Source organism: Manihot esculenta, chromosome 3 (assembly GCF_001659605.2).
Source record: "Manihot esculenta cultivar AM560-2 chromosome 3, M.esculenta_v8, whole genome shotgun sequence".
Lineage (NCBI taxonomy): Eukaryota > Viridiplantae > Streptophyta > Magnoliopsida > Malpighiales > Euphorbiaceae > Manihot > Manihot esculenta.
In genome coordinates this window covers 22,773,454-22,791,960 of record NC_035163.2, presented here as the reverse complement: position 1 = coordinate 22,791,960, position 18,507 = coordinate 22,773,454, and the positions used below count along the sequence as shown (strand labels likewise).

Below are 18,507 nucleotides of genomic sequence, written 5' to 3'. Positions count from 1 at the left end.
AGGTAAGTTTCACGGTAATAAACTGAGAGATATTAGGGATCTGAACTGAAGACTGTATAGGAGAAGAAACAGAGGAGACAGAAGAGACAGAAGAGACAGAAGCAGGAGATTTTGAGGTGAGATCAGCCATTGAAAGCAGAAAAAGAGATGAGAAAAAGAACAAGAGAGAATAACGATCACTTTAGCACAGAAGCTCTGATACCATATAGAAGTCTACTGTATATGGAAAACTCAAATTGAGTTTATTTTCTGTATTGTATTAACTATATATAGAGTATAAGTTACAGCTGTCTTTGTTACAAGTGATAGTCTTTGTTACAAGTGATAAACATAAATACAAAAAATTATAAAGTATAACAGAAACAGTTAGCTTAACCTTATCAATTATATGTATATTTAAAATATATATTAAATATTTTAACAATCACTCTCCACAAAGTCAAAAAATATCGACAATTAAATAAATAAAATTTTAATATTTTTTGGAAATTGTAAATTTCTTAATTAAGTTACCCATTCAAATAAAATCTTAGTTATCAATTATATTTAACTATTAAATTAAATAGGTCATAAATAGAAAAAAAAATAATTCAATTTAATTTAAATAAAAAGGACAAGATAATGTTATACATGAAACAATTATTACCGAACACCAAAAACAAAAAATTATAATAGTTAGAATTTTTTTGAATAATCGATATATACTATTGTTGGATGTAAATTTGGCCATACTACTCGAAAAACACTCGGCTTATTGGTTGAAGTCAAGTCAAAGACTTCTCCCAAGATTGCGGAGACAAACCCATCTACACGGACAAATTTTAGTACACAACATAATTTGTTTGCTTCTTCATCTCCATCATCACCCACTCTTTTATCTCATCCAATTCCTCTAATAAATTTCCCTTTTCTGCCATTGTTTCTGTTAGCCTTCCAAATTACGATCACCATGAACTACATCTAAATCCACCAAGAAACTCTGCCCTGCTGTAAGAAAATGAGTCACCCCAAGAAGTCCAATTTTCATCTAATCATGTTCCCGTGGTTTGCTTTTGGCCACATGACTCCATTCCTCCACCTTTCTAACAAGCTTGCAGAGAAAGGTTGCTCCTCCACCTTCTTGCTTCCCAACAAAGCTATACAACAACTACAACACTTGAATCTTTATCCTCATCTCATCACCTTCCACCCTCTCACCGTCCCTCACGTCGACGGTCTCCCTCCCGGCACCCAGACCGCTTCTGACATACCCATCCAATTCGTTCATTTGCTTGCTGCAGCTATGGATCGTACTCGCGACCAAGTCGAAAGGGTAGTACGTGACACCAAGCCTAAGTTGATTATTTATGATGTAGCCCATTGGGTGCCGGAGATAACCAAAGCGTTTGGCATTAAGGCCATTAACTACTCTGTAGTTTCGGCTGCAGCCATTGCAATAGTGTTAGTTCCTGCACGTAATGTGCCTAAAGACAGACCCATTACCGAGGCTGAGTTGTTAGTGCCACCCACCGGGTATCCTTCGTCGGCTATTGTTTTTCGTGGCCATGAAGTGCGCTCATTGTTATTTGTATCTCAGCCTTTCGGTGAGGGAATAACGTTTCACGAGAGGATCTCCAAAGCAATGAAAGAAAGTGATGCTTTAGCTATGAGAACTTGCGATGAAACCGAAGGAAAATTTTGTGAATACATTGGGAGTCAATATGGAAAGCGGGTGTTTCTAACCGGACCTGTGTTGCCGGAGCCGCCTAAAATACCACTAGAGGATCGGTGGGTTAAATGGCTAAGTGGGTTTCAACCAGGTTCAGTAGTTTTCTGTGCATTTGGAAGTCAAATTGTTCTAGAGAAAAATCAGTTTCAAGAACTGGTTCTAGGGCTTGAATTAACAGGTTTGCCCTTTTTAGTGGCCTTAAAGCCACCGGTGGGTACCTCGACGGTGGAAGAAGCACTGCCGGAAGCCTTCGAAGAGAGAGTTAGAGGTAGAGGAGTGGTTTGGGGCGGATGGGTACAGCAGTTAAAGGTCCTAGAGCACCCATCAGTAGGATGTTTTGTGAGCCATTGTGGGTTCGGATCAATGTGGGAAGCTTTGATGAGTGATTGTCAAATAGTATTGGTGCCACATTTGGGTGACCAAATCTTGAACACAAGGTTCATGGCTGAAGAGTTGCAGGTGGCGGTGGAGGTGGTGAGAGAGGAGAGTGGGTGGTTTTCCAAGGAGAACGTAAGCAAATCCATAAAGTCTGTGATGGATAAAGGCAGTGAAACGAGTTTAAGGCTGAAGGAGAATCACAGAAAATGGAGGGATATGCTGGTAAACAATGGGTTTATGACTGGTTATGTTGATAAATTTATACAAAGTATGCATGAACTTGTTAACTAATTATTCCCTCCACTAGGATTTTCTTTTTATAATTATTGTAGATAGATTCTATTCATTTTAGTTTGATTAGTAAGATCTTTGTGTTTTAATTTATTTCATATTTACATACAATATATTAGAAGAACAAAGGGGGGAAAATATATATCAAAATGCAGTAATTCATTTAGTATTAAAGTTGTCTGATCTAAAATAATTATTTTTCGTTCACCTTTATGAAAATTTTAAATTCAATTTTCAAGTATATTATTGTAAAAAAGATACTTAGAACATACAAGCCACTTGTTTAATAATAGTATTTTGAAAAAAAAAGCATATTACAAGTATACAAAAAAATATTAAGCTCACTATATGTATCAACATCATCAGATCATTTGTTCAAGTGTTTTAGTTATTTTCTTAGTTATAACACCTGGTACGTGTATCAAAAGAGAAGATGGTACCGAGTCTTAACCATGCAGCCGCCGCTGTTGTAGAACCGACAATCTGCAGGAGCAATGGTTTAGAAACTGAAGAGAAAATGCAGCTGAGCACCAGCTGGTCTTGATGATACCACAGCTGGTATTCTAGGGTTTGAAGATCTCATTGTGCTCTGGATTTTTTACGAGTGCTCTGACCATACATGGCTTATAACGATGAGGAGTTCATGGTGTTCTCTGAGCTTATCATGCTGCATCCATCCATGTTGATGTTGGGTCCGCGAGGAAGGGAAGGAACATTGATTTCTTTCCAGTTCCTCTAGGTTGTGGCTGTTGTTTCGGGTTTTTTTTTTTTAGTTTTGGTGTTAAAAAATATTTAATTTTCACTCAAACTTATTTATTAAAAGGGAGTTTGACCGCCTATAAGTGATAAAATTGATTAGAGTTTTACAAATTTTAATATAATATTAAATTTAAATATTTTATTATTTTAAATTTATATATAGTTAAACGTAATATAGAGTTATATGAAATATTTAAGTAGGTTAATGATACTCGGAAAAAAAAAATTGTTAAGAATTTTCCCTCATATATAATAGGTACCCATGCTTAGCTTATCTGAATGAGAAACTTAGGCCTTGGAAAATCAATGGCAAACACTATGAGCTCAAATCATGTAGCCATGTTTCCATGGTTTACTTATGGGCATTTCATACCATACCTTCACCTGGCCAACAAGCTTGCTAAAAGAGGATACAGTCTCATTTCTATTGCCCATCGGAGCAACGCCGAAGCTAACACATATCAACCTATATCCTAATCTCATTCACTTCTTTCCTCTGATCATCTCCCATGTGGATGATCTTCCTTTCGGTACTGAAACATCTGCCGACATACCCTTTTCTCTTCAGAAGTATCTTTGCACAGCCATAGACCAAACAAAAGATCAAGTTAAACCCATTTTAGCTGCTATCAAGCCTCAGTTTGTGCTCTATGATTTTGCCTTCTAGGTTGCTTCTTTTGGTCAAGAATTAGGCTTCAGCCTTCAGGTTCATTTCGTATAGTATCGTATCTGCTGCTTTAAAAGCTCTTCGTGTGGTGCCTTATAGGAAGATGATTAAGGGCATGGCTTTTGAAGAGATGATGCAGACACCTCCAGGTTACCATTCTTCCAAAGTGGTGCCACGGCCCGATGAGGCTGCGGAAGCTGAAGTATTTGGAGTCTAGGAGTGGGATGTCATTTTATGAGCGATTGGTTGCAAGCAAGAAACAAAGTGATGCTATTGCAATTAGGACTTGTATGAAATCGAGGGTCCTTTCGTTGAATACCTTGCGCAGCAGTATGAAAAGCCAGTACTTCTGATAGGCCCTCTCCTGCCTGAAAAACCCGCATCATGAGAAATGGGATCTTTGAGAATTTGAGTCATAATATTAGAAAAGGAAAGGTAGAAGAAAAGTAGAGAATTGAATACTTAATTCTATTAAGGATTCTCTTATTAAAAATGAAATTTTTAACAAATTTTATAATTTATTTGAATAATAAAAATAATAATAGAGTATCAAAATAAATATTTAAAATTTTAAATTAAAATTTCAACATTCTTCCTTAATTCAAAATTTCTTTAAAATTTAAATTTAAATTTTAAATTCTATGATGGAGTACCTCTCTCAAACTATCAATTTGTAAAACACTTCTGCCTACTGCATAATTAGTAATGGTTGATGCACTTCTCACCAATATAGCATGGAGCACTTCTCTCCAAATCACCATGCTACACTAAACTTTTATAATTTTTAATTTTTTTTCACTAAACTTTTATAGTTGACTTTTTTTTTTGTTGGAGTGCTTCTCTCTAAATAAATATCACATGGAACACTCCTCGCTTTCTTTCATACTCAAAAGTCTCAAAATCTCTCATTCTATTTATCTTTTCATTGCCGTGATATAATTCTTTCAGCTTCTTTATTTACATATTATTTTCTTTAATTAATTTTTAATTATAATCTACATATATGGTTTATAATTAATCTATAATATATACAATACATAAAAACGGGAAGGAGAAAATGAATAACAAATTTTTAAAAAATAAATATGATCATCTTGTTTTTAATTATTAAAATTATATTTGAATTTTAAAATGTATTATAATTTATGATTTAAATTTATTTAAGAGTTAACTAGAAGAAACAAATTGGGAGATGCATAAAATTAACTTCTGGAATAAGAATTACTCAATGAATAAATATCAATTGATAATATCAACTAAAATTTAATGAATTAGTAACATTAAAATATTAGATGATCTTAATAATGATCATAAATAATAAAAATGGAGTATGAATTAAAATATTAGATAATTGTACAAGTGAATAGAACCTAGCACATCAGTTTATCCACTTTTATTACCAAAGCCAGCTTAGCACAAGTTGTTCATCCTTAAAACTCAAATATATGTTATCAAGGCATAGGATGGACCAATAGTTACTATACATACGTATGTAGACTTCACAACTAAAACAAAGGGTCCTTGTGATTGGATCCCACATGACTTCTTAAAGCCTTTCTCTCAGACAAACCACCTAATCAGCTCTGTAAGCACCATCATCTTCAAGGTTGTTCACCCTTTCACATTCATCAATCCATTCGCTATATCTGCGTCGTCAATGAGACTTCAGGTTGAGTAGAAGTGGCTATCAAATATTATACTATATCTAATCCAACCAAAGCATGTGCATTTCAACTTACATGTCTATGGGCTCTGTTAAAGCTGCAAATAACATTAACATAGAAAATAGTTATTAGTTCATCCAACATATATTACAAGAAAAGTAGAGGCAGTCATCGTAGGAAACAGAATGTTCATGCTATACACACTTCTTGAGAACTTGCAAGGAAGGACACACAGAAAATGAATATAAGAGAGAGAGAGAGAACTAATCCAAGCAACAAAATAAGCAGAACTCTCCACCAAATTTCTGAAATCATATCAGTAAATTTGTCAGATACAAACTAACACTATAAATTTTCCCATGGATTTGTAATCTTTAATGTTCTGTCCAGATCAAGACAACCCAATAGGCTTACGCTAATCTGTCATACAACTAAAAATATGATGTTGTTGCACTCCTCTCATTTCCTAGACAGCAGAGGTACAAGCAATTCAGAATTTAACCATAACTGCGTTAAACCAGGTCCAAATGCCTCAACAGTGTAACCAAGCCAAATCTCTAGATTCTTTTAGCTTAATAAAAACTAGCGGGCAACTGAAACATCATATATTTGTTCATTATCCAGCCAAATAATATTGACACTGCAAAGTCCACTAGAAGTCAATGAGGAATTATGTATGCATAACGTGATAACAGACATCGCATTTTTTGAAATCATGGATCTCCTTAAATGCAAACTTTGTAAATCGCTTAGAAGCAATGCGTCTTAATGTTGTTTTACAATATTCAATATGGAATCCAGAAGATAGAAGATATGCCAGACCTGTGATGGTAGTGCTAAAGCTCTCTTGGCAAATCCCACATATAGCCTCACCAATCAAGTTCTTCATATCACTGAAGGCAAGTGAAAATAAACAAATTATTCTGAGAACAATGGATATGCCATGGATCAGGACACAACTTAAGCAAAATAGCACCCACCTCTGACACCTACAGCTCAACTCAACTCAACTAAATCTAAATACCAATTAGCTGAGGAGAATACAAGCATCCTTTCCCCCCATTGGGGTGGTTGGTTGCTGGAATTTGGCATTCCCATTCGGAATCACTTTCTAGGGAAGATTAGCTTTTAGGAAAGTAATATTAGAAATATAACATTCTTTGTTTGGTTTTAATTTCAATTTTCTTAAATGTGTTTGGCTAGATTATGAGAACATAAAATAAAATGAAATAAACTACTATAGTACCCATAGTCCAAATATACCATATCAATATATAAATAAAATTTGTCATACTACCAATACTATCATAAAACAGAACTACTCTTCAACAAAATAAAATAAAAGATAACAATTTATTTAGCATATATGATCAAAAACCAAAATTAAAATAACAATAACTTTTTTGCCACACTTGATTCAGTGCACACCTACACCTTTTTATCTATGCTCCATGACCCCCCTTGTATCTTAGTGCACCCTGCATCCTTAATAACTATCCCCTTCTACCATTGCACCCCTAAAGTCTCTGACTCAGTATTGGAATTTTGATGTAGCATTTAAAACACAAAATAGAGAGAACTAGAAATGTCATCATTAAATTTATACCATCTAGGTGTTTATGGCTATAACATTACTTTGTCACAATAATGAGAATTAAAATGGTCTACTGTCATGAATAGGGGATGAGTTGAATAGAAGGAGATGAGCTGAACAGGCAGGAAGAGGCAGATCAGTTATTCTGTTACAACTAACAAGTAGGAATTGGTATAAATAAGAGTGTTGTATTTGGTCATTCCAAAAGCTATAAGAATGGCAGATACCTTTGTCTCTTCTTCTATTCCTTCTCTCCTTTCTCTATATATCTCCTCTATAATTTCTGTTCTTTTCTATGAATAAGAACCTGGCTTCATAACAAATTGATATCAGAGCCAACGAATTGGAGGGCTAAATTCCAGGTCTATTTCAGTTCACCTTCTCTCTCATTTTCTTCTTCCTTCTCTCCCTCTAACTTCTTCCCTTCTTTACCCGAAATTTCTTCCCTCCTCTTTCTCTTCTTTTCCGTATCTTAGTCTTGTTTCTTTCTTCTCGGCAGAATCTGTTCTCTTTCTACTTCCTTTCTTTCTTGAAATCCATATTTATTTCTTCCTGCTCTAATTTTCTGCAATAGCTTCTTTCTTTCTTTTTTTCCCTTAATTTCTCTCCTCCTCTGGAACCCTCAAAATAGGGTCCCCCCCCCCTGACAAATTGGAAGTTCCGGAAAATGCCTAAAATAAACATTCTGTATTTCTTTTCTTCAGCAAAATACCCTTTCTTTCTTTCTCTCTTCCTCAAAATTCTGATTCTTTATCCCTATATTTTCCCTGTCTGATTTCCCTTTTCCAAGAACCTAGGAATCAGGGTTTGTTTTTTCCATTCTAGAAGCCGTCTTTCTTCTTCAACCATCTACTTCATTCCTTGAAATTCTTGCATTATTTTCTTGAAATTTCATTTGGTGGTACTGAATTAATTTTCAGTTCTAGGGAGTTGGAATTACAGCTAGCAAAGTGATGGAAAGAGCAGTGAAATTGGAGGAACAAATAGTTTCCAAGAAAACAAGCAGAAGAATGTCAAGCGACTCAAAGAAGGGATGAATGGACTAATTACTAAAGGAGGAAATGAGGAAGAACACCGAAAAGCAAAATGCATAACAGGAAGAATTGTGAGCCTTTACAAATATTATGATGGGGGATAAGGATAAGGGAATCTGTAACAGTGAAGAAAAAAAGCCTAAAGAAGAAAACAAAAGAATGGAAAACAGAGGATTTGAGAGCAAAGGGCTATTACACACTCACTCCTAAGGAATTCGTTAGCCCTCACTCAATGGATCCAGGTAGTCTGGAAACCCTTTTAATTCTGATGGAATTTTATCAAATATTGCCTAAAATTGAATCAATTACTTTTAAGGCAAAGAATCTATTGATGTCAATGGTGCAACCAATGAGAATAAACAGGATTTTGAGAATGAGAACTTTTCTAAGCTTCCCTCATGGATTCAAAATCTCAAGAATTGGAGTTTGGAAACATTTAAGGAGAAAAACATGGGACGAGGGTGGGACTTACTGATTGCAACACTTTAAAGAAGGGATCTTCTCCAAGGAAAGAAATTGGGTTTTGTGCTTATAATCAAAGTGATATTGAAGGTAGTCTTCTTGATGCTGGAATCGTTGTAGTTTTTGAAAACAATGGTATTTTTATCGAAAATATTTCCAATCAAGGAGATGTGTAAATTTCTGGAGAAGATGGGTGTAGAAAAGAGTATTGGAATTTTGGGAATAGTATATTGGCGTTCTGGCCATCTAGGCATGCAATACTCAAAGAGAAAGCATTTTGAAATGTGGAGGCAGAAGAAGAAAATGCCATTCTGTCAAGGGAGGATTTCATGCATTAAAATGTTGAAACTACCAACAAGAGTGACATCAATTCCTCAGTTTCCTATTTTTCTGCTCATAAATTGGGGCAGCCAGTCAGATTTAACAAGCATGGTCAGTTCCTTTACTCATTCTTGAGGACAAGAATAGTTTCAAGAGGTGGGGAATGTTATGAATAGGCGTTGACTAGAAGGAGATGAACTGAATAGGCAGGAAGTGGTAGAGCAGTTATTCTGTTACAGCTAACAAGTAGGAATTAGAGAGCGTTTTACTTGTATTCTGTCATTCCAAAAGCTAATGACAAATGCAGAATTCCTCCTTTCTCTCTTCTTCCATTCCTTCTCTCCTTTCTTTCTGTATCTCCTCTCTAATATCTGTCCTTTTCTGTGAGTAAGAACCTGGGTTCATAACATCTATACAAGATAATGTCAGTTTCCCTTTCTGTTTAAACAATGGAAGAATATTCCTTGCATATGCAAATGTTAGACACTTGAAAATAATTTCATCAATATGAGATTTTTATCTTCAAAACCAATATCTAGCTAGCACCTCATTCATAATTTCCCTTGTACTCTGAAAGACTGTATGAGACCATAAGATTGAACACTTGAGAATATCAGACCTCATATACCACATTTCTTCCTAATGTTCCTCCATCATAACATAATGTTTAAGCTAAAAGAATTTCAAGAGACATAAAGAGTATCATGGATGTAAATATTAAACATTCAACCAAAAGAAAAGAAGAATTGCCTCAAAAGTTGGGGTGAAATATCAATTGGGAACCAAATGTTCTTTCACAGAATTTCCCATCAACACGGGCAAATTTTGTGAATTCTATCAGAGATCGGAAACAAAAGCAACTTCAGAAACAAAAGCAACTTACATGCGACATTCAACACTCGTCCCATGATTGCAGAAAGGACAACTAAATACAGTGTCAAGCTTGTCCATTCGCTTCTTAGGTGGAGGCTTTGCCCTTGATTTCCTTTTTCCCATTTTTCAACCAAATCTGAACCATACCAATCATGAAATCTCAAGGTCAGTAGAATGCATCTTAGCCATCACACATGGAAGACAATAACTATTAAAGCATCACTAGAATATAAAGAAAAAACGGTTTTCCTCTACCTTAGTTTGGTAAGTTTTGCAAGTTTGAGCCCACAACAACCGTGTGATGTAACAAGTTCAAATGACAAAATAAAGGGGAAAGAACAACACACAAACACACACACACACACATATACATATAACATGTGATTTAGAGCCTTGTCAAGAAGGATTTGTGCGACTTAATCTGATACAAACAAGCAACCAAAAGGTAGGGCCAGAAGCACATGGCTATTTATTCGAGAAGATCAAAGAAGATACCAGAGAATTAGGAAGGCCAGAGTTAGTTATGCAACAGCATGTCGTGGGCATGAGTACCAGAAAAGTTATAAAAAGGAATAAGGAGGAAATAGATGATTATTGAGTGTTTTTTTATTGTAATTGGAGCTGGAACTTTTCCTGCTTGGAGAGAATTATCTCCTAGACCTATTTGGCTGTTCTTATCATTTCAATACAAGTCTTCCTCCTCCAATTTCTTCCTGTTTATTTCTGTGTTGAATTTTTACATATAAAGTCCTATTCTCTATCATAATCTGTGACAAAAAGGCTCTTATGGTTTTACATCGTTAGCAAAGTGCTGCTTTTCCCTCTAAATCTATTAAATATTGCTGATAGATTACAACTTGATCCTTAAGGTCCGCTGAAACCTACTTTTTAGTCTCTATATTTTTAAATTTAATCCTTAACATTGTTCTATTAACAAAAAAAGTCACTTGATTTAAACCTCACGTTTTGTAGTCAAACCTCATACTTATATTTTTACAAATTGATTACTAAAATATATAATCATACAAGAACTCTTGTATGTTTAATAAATTTCAAATCTTATATTGAAAGAAAGAAAATAATAAAATGAAAATTAAATAAAGAATTTAATAAACATGAAATCAGAAAATTAAATTTCAACGTCTTGTATTGCCCTTGACTTCCTTTTCCCCATTTCCCCCATTTGCCCTTAATATTTTGTGTAAAAAAAAAAAAGGTTTATTTTTAAAATATAGGGACTAAACTAAACGTTTTGCTAAACCTCAAGTATTAAATCATAATTTGCTAACAATATTTAATGGTGCAGCCTCATTTTGCTAACAGCCTTCTTGTTACAAATTAAATTAAACCACAAGATGCTATGTGAAAAGGGCACTAAACCAAATGATAGTTCTTTGTAAATTCTCCTTAAATAAATGTAGGCAGCTCAAAGAAAGCCGATTAAGATGAACCTACAAGCCCAGATGCTTATTTATTTTACTTTCATAATTTTTCTCAGAAAGCAAACTCACACTAGACTAAACGATTTCTGATGAAAGCATAAATAGAAAGAGGGAAGAGATGACGTAGTTGAAGCGAATGCAGTATACAACCAAGACAAGCAAGAAAAACCAAGAATGCGTTAGTAAACGAGATTAATTAACTGAAAAAAACTAGGGTTCTAAAAAAGCAAAATAACCAGCTAAATATTTGAAGAAAAGAAATAAAACCCTAATTCGAGAAAGCTAAACAATCCAGAAACACAAAATTAAAAACGTACCTATATCCGAGCAGAGAAGAGAGCACCGGTTATCGAAAGAGAGCAAGAGAAGAGAAATGGAGAACTAGGAGGGTTTTTATAGTCTGAAATTCCTTGGACACTTCGCTCCCAGTTACAAAGATCAAATAATCAAAACGGTTTCCGGTCAACGCCGTCGTATTTTCTCGCGCTTTCTTTTTCCTTTTTCCTTTTTCTTTTTAAGAAAATAGCATAATTCAATGAATAAATTAATAAAAATATGGAAGAATTACCAAAAAAAAAAAAGGTTCATTCTGACTTGAGAATTTTTAAATAAAAAATCTAAAGTTACCTTTGTTATAAAAAGGGCAATGTAAAGTTAGATATTTACAACTATTAATTGTAAAATTTTCAAAGAAAAATTATAGTAAGATACATGCAAACCAGCTGAAATTTAATTCAAAAGTTTAGTTTAAATAAGCTGTCAAAAAATAAAATACATAAAATAAATAAATATTCATAAGATTTTTTTAATAAAGTTAATAAAATATTATAATTAAATTATAATTATTTTTATATATTTTTCACTAATTTAAATATATTTATAATAATTTTATTATCATTACTTACAAGTATATATTTTAATATAGATCGCTAATTAATCATTCAGTACCTCATCAATTTTTAATAATATTTATTATAAAAAAAACCTTTTTTTTATCACAGTTATGGCATATAAAATCATAAAAAAAATATTTAAATACATAATAATTTAATATATTGCATACTATTAAAATTCAATTTTTTAAAATTTAAATATTCTAACCATTATTTATAGAAATAATTTTTTAATTTTTTAATTTGAATAGTCTAATATAAAAATTACTTATTTATATTAAATTTTTTTTTGAAATGGTTGTATTTAAAATTTTTAAATTTAAATTATCTAATTTATTACCTATTAAATTATACATTTTAAATTTAAATTTTAAAAAAAATTTAAATAGTCTATAAATCCATTAAATAATCTAACTTTACTCATAAAATATTTTTATTTTAAAAAAAATAAATTTATTTTCTCTAAATTTATATTTTAATATATAATTTTAATTGCATAAATATATTAGTGATTAATTGATATAAATAAAAAAATTATCACTTTTTAATAATAAAAATAGGTTGAAATTAAATTATATAATGAGTAAGTAAAAAAAAATTATAAAAGACTTGAAATAGAAAGTTTAAAATGAGTACCAAATTATTTAAATTAAAAACAATAGAGAATGAAAGGACTATGCAACGATTAAAATTACATTAACTAAATAGCATGTGTATTAAAAATCGTTAAAAATTTATTGAATAAAAAATTAAAATTTTATTTTTTTTAAAATATAAAATATTTTAATTTAATAATTTTAAAATAATAATTAATTAATAAATTTTTTAAACATGTAAAAATTTAATAATAATTTTTTATATTATATAAAATTATCTAAATACTTCTAAATAATTTAAAAAATTTTGGATAACAAAGCGCCTTGCCTATTGTTGGCTCGGCTCTTATGTAAACATAATAATAATAATAATAATGATAATAATTATATTGGAGTGTATGATTCAATCACACGCATGACTAATTTACCATTGACATGTCAATTAATATATTTTAATTGTCAATTTTTTTTATCAAAGTAACTGTCAATTCAAATATAAGTGTCTTATAATTTTACTCTATATTTTAAAAATTATTAATTAAATTATATGCTTTATATATTTAAGTAATTATACTTTATCATTATTTAAACTCTCAATAGACTAATGATAAAATATATTATTAGCTGCTAACTTGCAACTCAATTGCTTAGCATCATGCTCAAAATTTCTGTCTGCGATTAACGTTGTGGAGGATGATATTATTGGGACCAATTTAAAAATAAACTCTATATTCAGTTGGCTCTAACGTCTTAAAAGTTTATATTTCATTAAAATTACAATGTCAAAAAGACAACATTTATGTGAACAAATCAGTTACTTAAATGCATGATATCATGCGTTTCCCTGGATGCTTTGAATGATAAAATGTCAACTGCTGCATCCTCTTCTTTCACACAACCATTCGGAAGCTCAGCTACTGGATCGCAGCCAAGTAGAGTTCAACTCGTATAAGCACCTCCTGATATGTCAGCAGCGGCAAATGCTATGATGCAGTAGCAACATTGTTAACTCCCGGGGTGACTTTTGGTTTCTTTTTGTGCTTGCGCTTCTTCTGTTTTTGTTTCAGTCTCATTTGATCTTTCATTCCCTTCTCCCATTGTTTTTTGTTTTTCTGGTATAGCAGCATTGCTGCTCTAGCATCTTCTATCTGAAACAACATCAATTCAAAAAAGAAGGTTAAGTACTTGAGTCAAGCTTGGAGTCATGAAATTGATAGCCTTGCTCTAAATAGATAAATTAGAAGGCATAGAACAAATTTAGATGCATATTTGAAATAAACTTCAGAAATAGAAGGAGAAACCACCATCACAAAGCTAAAGAACTTACCGGGCAGTGCTCTCCATTCTGTATTTTTGCACCAAGAAATTCAGCTGCAAGATGCCGAAGGGCCTTTCTGCGTCGCTCCCTGCTTAACCAATTCTCATTATTAATATCCATCATATGATATGCAAAACTATGTTGATGCTATGGCAAATTTTATTCAAGAAGTAACGAAGTTTAGTGAAGAGTAGTACTTGAGAAAAGGTTGATACTCTGAAGTATCCCGCGCGTCCTTTTTGGGATGACTCAATAGCAATGCCTGTTAGAAAGAAAACATGCACTTCATATTCATTAATTTCACAAGTCAAGTACTTTTTTGGGGGGGAGAATCATGTCAACACAACCAACTCAGAAAATCAGATGTACTAAACCTTAAGGTCATTGGACAAGGCATGGCCCACAAGAACTCTTCCTTTAATAATCTCTGCAACTTTCTTCTGAACAGTTGTGAAATCCTTTGCTGCAAATAGCATCAACTGATCAACATATTATTAACAAGGTGGTCTGTAACTTCCAGTGTAGGTATAAACACACTCTTCTTACAAATGATAATTACAATACTATTTCTAATCACCAATATTTTAAGAAACAGGTTTATTCTGATGTCATGCATCGCGTTCCATCGCATATTACCATGGAGTCTTGCACAATTAGATTTGTAAATTTAGAAAACCTTTACAAATTTCATAAAATCAAATTCTCATGTTCAAAAACATGCTGACGGTATGAAGCACAACAAAGAATAGTTTTATTTGGTTGCGCTGAGAAAAGGACTGATGAAAATTATGCCACTATCAACTTGCTGATGATTTTGAAGTAGATGAGAAAAAATATCAACCTTTCCTCAAGTGCTGGGGTCGAATGCCACTAATTTTTGTACGGAAGTCAACAACACGTTCTATTGGGCGAACAAACTCATCATATATAACATTTCCCCACTGATTTACCTGTCATTAACTGAAGCAATGTCATTTCATCAATGTTAATTCCACCATGGATATATTAGAACTATATAAACCTAATAATATCAAGATCTTGACAGTTCCAAAACAGATAATGTTAATTTCCACCATATGCATCCTAAGTCTCACTTGCACACTACATGTTGCAGAACATGCAATATCCTTGAGCTAAGGAGACTGATAAAAAGGTAATGGATTAGTGGGCCAGACTTTTACCACTCAGGATTAAGGATGATTTGCCTAACTATGGATCAATTGCCTGGACTATGTATGTGCATTTAGAGTAAACTAGGAATCCTCCCCCTCCCTAAAAAATTTTTAAAGAAGGTTGGGCAATGCCAAATCATGCTAAAGTGTAACACATACTTAAAGGTATATGGAGGCAAAAGCCTACTTAAGTTGAAGCACAAAAATCTGCAGAAAGATGACTAAACATGAAACTGGCGTTAGTGGCTAAAAATACTTTGTTTCTGTCTTTGATTTCTTTTCCTTGTTCTAAATTGTGATATTTACTTTTTACTATTACCTCATACATACATACATACATACATACATACATACATATATATACACACACATACAAGCAACTATGAACTAAACATGAAGTCCACAACTAGATAGATGTTTATTGTGCATTATTTGATTATATAATCAGCAAGGGTGAATCTCCAATTCCCAAGTATGCACTTGTTAAACTGGAATCACACTGTAACAATGTAAAACAAGAAGCACCTGGAAGAACAAATGCATAAAAGATAAAAGGAATACAACTAATGAATACCAGTGTTACTCGTCCAAGAGCGCTTCTGTTTCCTTGACCAATGCCAACCATTTCACAATCGATGGCTATCACATCTGTCAGACTGAGATAATTGGTTAGCTAAGAGGGATATTTGAAACAAGAGAATGAGTAGAAGACAAGGTGTAATTGGAATAGCACTAACATAAATAAAGAACAGACTAAAAAAATCGTGCAATTCATTTCTCTTTACTTCCACCAGCAGAATTAAAGAGGTAGCATCATTTTCAATGGAACCTAGAGCATCCACAAGTTAAAAACAAATTGAATGACAATACACCAAATTATGGTGACCTTATAAAAATAGAGGAAAAGAAAAGTGTATTCCCAAACAATAGTCTTAAATCTATCACAATTCATTCTCTTAACTGAAGTGCTACAAAGATATATTCTTATTTAGCATGAAATGTTGACATGCCACAACATGAAGCACCTGCAATCATCATTAGTTGGAGTGAGAGGATTTAGCTGAGACTCATCAGATTCTTCATTGGGTCTCTCTTTTCGCTTCCCTGCAAAAGAAAGTCAAATGTCAAGTCAAGTAATGTTAGAAGTTAAGGTGATTAATCAGTCATCTTACAAACTCAAAGTGTTTTCTCTCTCTCTTCCCTTTCTGTTGAAAGCCAAACTTGTGGAGATTTCTAAAGCAGTAATCTAATGAACTTAAAATCAAGAATCAAAAGCCAACCTAATACTCAAAAAATAATGAACAAAATTAAGGATGGTCATCAATTAGCTTCTGAAGGTAAAATACTGCACTTGTGAATAAAAAAAAAAAAAAATCCAGTCCCATGATTACAACCAACTAGCAAGAGAGGCACAAAACCCTCTAATTTGAAAATCCAACCAAGTAAAATCATAATATACAGCAAAAGAGACTCATTGTTGCTTGACAAAAATCTTTGGAGAGAACAAAAACTTCTTCAATTACCGTCCAATGACAAATATTACCTAATATAGATTTTTGGGCTTCCGAGATTGAACTATTTGAGGGTCTTGAAGGCCTAGAGCCATGGTTTTTAAGCGTCTGCATAAACCAAGAGAAGTGCCATGAGCAAACATTGATTTCAGATAATAAATAACAAGGAGAATGCCCAGGAAAATTACATTTATTAAAAGAAAGAGAAAGAGATACTTGTTTGAGCTGCGCCCAGTTGGGATTGAGCGGTAACTGCTGCTGCTTAGGGTTTTTCTTCTTCTGTTGCTGCTTTTCCATTTTTCTGCAACTTTTCCCTGAACGTGACGTTTTTATCAAGATACCATATCAAACGACGCCGTCGCTCTTTTGGGCAATTTACGGTATAATCCTTGAGATTCCACTAAAACCCACAATTTAATCTTTACTTTTTTAATAGTAAACAATTCACTCTCTCAATTTTTATTTTATTAAATTTATTATTAGTTAAACTATTAATTAAAAAAATTAATTTAAGTTAAAAATAATTATTATAAATATTAAAATTATAAGAATTAAATTTTTATAAAATATTAAAATTAACTAAATTAAACTGTTATAGAAAAAAGTAAAATTTAAAAAATTAAATTATTATATTCTAATATTAAATTTAATAAAATAAAATTTTATAAATTTCTATTAAAATAATAAAAACGAAACTGTTCATTTTGTTAGATCTCAAAAAGTATAAATTACTATTTTTTTTATTTTTATTGATTTACTCTTAAAAATAAGAGTGTTGCACTTAGCTTTTCCCTTTAAATTCAAGTAAGCATAATTTCATTTAATCTAGAATTTTATAGTTTAAATTAGTTTACTTTTTGGAAAATTTCTAATATAATAATATTTTTAAATTTTTATTTATACAATATTATATTTTTATTTCCAAATGTTAAAATATTTATTATTTGTACAATATTATATTTTTATTTCCAAATTTTAAAATATTTATTATTTATAATTAAAATGAAACTTAAAGAAATTGAAAATCCTGAAACAAATTCTTATTCAAAAACCGGGAGAACAATATCCATCGTCTTCTTCTATGAGTCTCAATCCCACGAGGACACAACTTTATCTTTTCTTTCATAGATCCCATATGCAATAGCACAATTTTATCTTTTCTTTTCATAATCTATGATACAAAAATTAATATAATTTGGTTGAAGTCGGATAATTTAATTATATAAATAAATAATATAATTTGTAGTCGATATAGATCGATTAATTTATATTGAGTTGAATGTCGAACGAATCCATTTCTATAATCTATATAGACCGTAATAATTATATAGAATGTTCATGCATTTTATTTTTTATATAATGAATTTATTTAACTATTATGAAATTAATTTAACTGATAATTTTGGTATGTAAAAAATTAAAAAATTTTAATTTTTGAATTACAAAGATAATTATCATTCTTACTATTATCGATTTATAATATGTCGAATGTTAGAATGCTACAATATTTATATGTAAAAAAATAAAGTTATGGGTAAGTTGGAATTAGAATATATGCTGCTTTTATGAAGCAGTGGAGAGAGCATATGGGATCACATCTTCCAAAAGATTATATTTTCGTAGCTTTTTAATCTCAACAGCATCAACTGCCATTCTAGTGGTCTAGACTTCTCACCATCATCTCAAAGCCTGAATCTTATTAGAAAATGGTTGATATATCTTTCCAACTTTTTATTTTTTAAAGATATTCTCAATCTGTTTAAAACTTAAAATGTTTGAAAAGAGTTGCTATCTTTTTTTTTTTTAAAAAAAAAGAAGAAATAA

The 18,507-nt window shown here is 31.9% G+C and overlaps 3 protein-coding genes across 3 annotated transcripts; 1 reads left to right on the top strand and 2 right to left on the bottom strand.

Moving 5' to 3' along the window:
• Positions 1–864: 864 nt before the first annotated feature.
• LOC110610592 (UDP-glycosyltransferase 79B6) lies at positions 865–2,377 on the top strand. Its single transcript, XM_021750578.2, has one exon. It carries the CDS (start codon positions 998–1,000, stop codon positions 2,375–2,377), a length of 1,380 nt encoding a protein of 459 aa, XP_021606270.1. The 5' UTR covers positions 865–997.
• A 2,792-nt stretch (positions 2,378–5,169) lies between these two features.
• Positions 5,170–11,667, bottom strand: LOC110611290 (transcription elongation factor 1 homolog). The gene is made up of 5 exons (XM_021751513.2): positions 11,511–11,667; positions 9,762–9,887; positions 6,290–6,360; positions 5,543–5,564; positions 5,170–5,449 (listed from the first exon to the last, which is right to left on the bottom strand). The coding sequence occupies exons 2-5, from the start codon at positions 9,872–9,874 to the stop codon at positions 5,377–5,379; spliced, it is 279 nt and encodes a 92-aa protein (XP_021607205.1). The 5' UTR covers positions 9,875–9,887; positions 11,511–11,667; the 3' UTR covers positions 5,170–5,376.
• A 1,727-nt stretch (positions 11,668–13,394) lies between these two features.
• LOC110611287 (RNA exonuclease 4) lies at positions 13,395–17,016 on the bottom strand. The gene is made up of 9 exons (XM_021751511.2): positions 16,900–17,016; positions 16,716–16,791; positions 16,198–16,276; positions 15,747–15,828; positions 14,842–14,950; positions 14,375–14,463; positions 14,198–14,262; positions 14,010–14,088; positions 13,395–13,830 (listed from the first exon to the last, which is right to left on the bottom strand). The coding sequence occupies exons 1-9, from the start codon at positions 16,978–16,980 to the stop codon at positions 13,666–13,668; spliced, it is 825 nt and encodes a 274-aa protein (XP_021607203.1). The 5' UTR covers positions 16,981–17,016; the 3' UTR covers positions 13,395–13,665.
• Positions 17,017–18,507: the final 1,491 nt, after the last annotated feature.

Bases quoted from the DNA above. Each gene is read 5' to 3' on its own strand.
- LOC110611290 (XM_021751513.2), bottom strand. From the start codon at position 9,874: ATGGGAAAAAGGAAATCAAGGGCAAAGCCTCCACCTAAGAAGCGAATG. The intron at 6,361-9,761 runs GTAAGTTGCTTT...ACTTGCCTTCAG, and splicing joins ACGAGTGTTGAATGTCGCAT to TGATATGAAGAACTTGATTG. The intron at 5,565-6,289 runs GTCTGGCATATC...TGTTATTTGCAG, and splicing joins CTTTAGCACTACCATCACAG to CTTTAACAGAGCCCATAGAC.
- LOC110611287 (XM_021751511.2), bottom strand. From the start codon at position 16,980: ATGGAAAAGCAGCAACAGAAGAAGAAAAACCCTAAGCAGCAGCAGTTA. The intron at 14,951-15,746 runs GTATTCATTAGT...AGTTAATGACAG, and splicing joins CTCTTGGACGAGTAACACTG to GTAAATCAGTGGGGAAATGT. The intron at 14,089-14,197 runs GTACTACTCTTC...TTGGTTAAGCAG, and splicing joins GAGTATCAACCTTTTCTCAA to GGAGCGACGCAGAAAGGCCC.
- LOC110610592 (XM_021750578.2), top strand. From the start codon at position 998: ATGAGTCACCCCAAGAAGTCCAATTTTCATCTAATCATGTTCCCGTGG.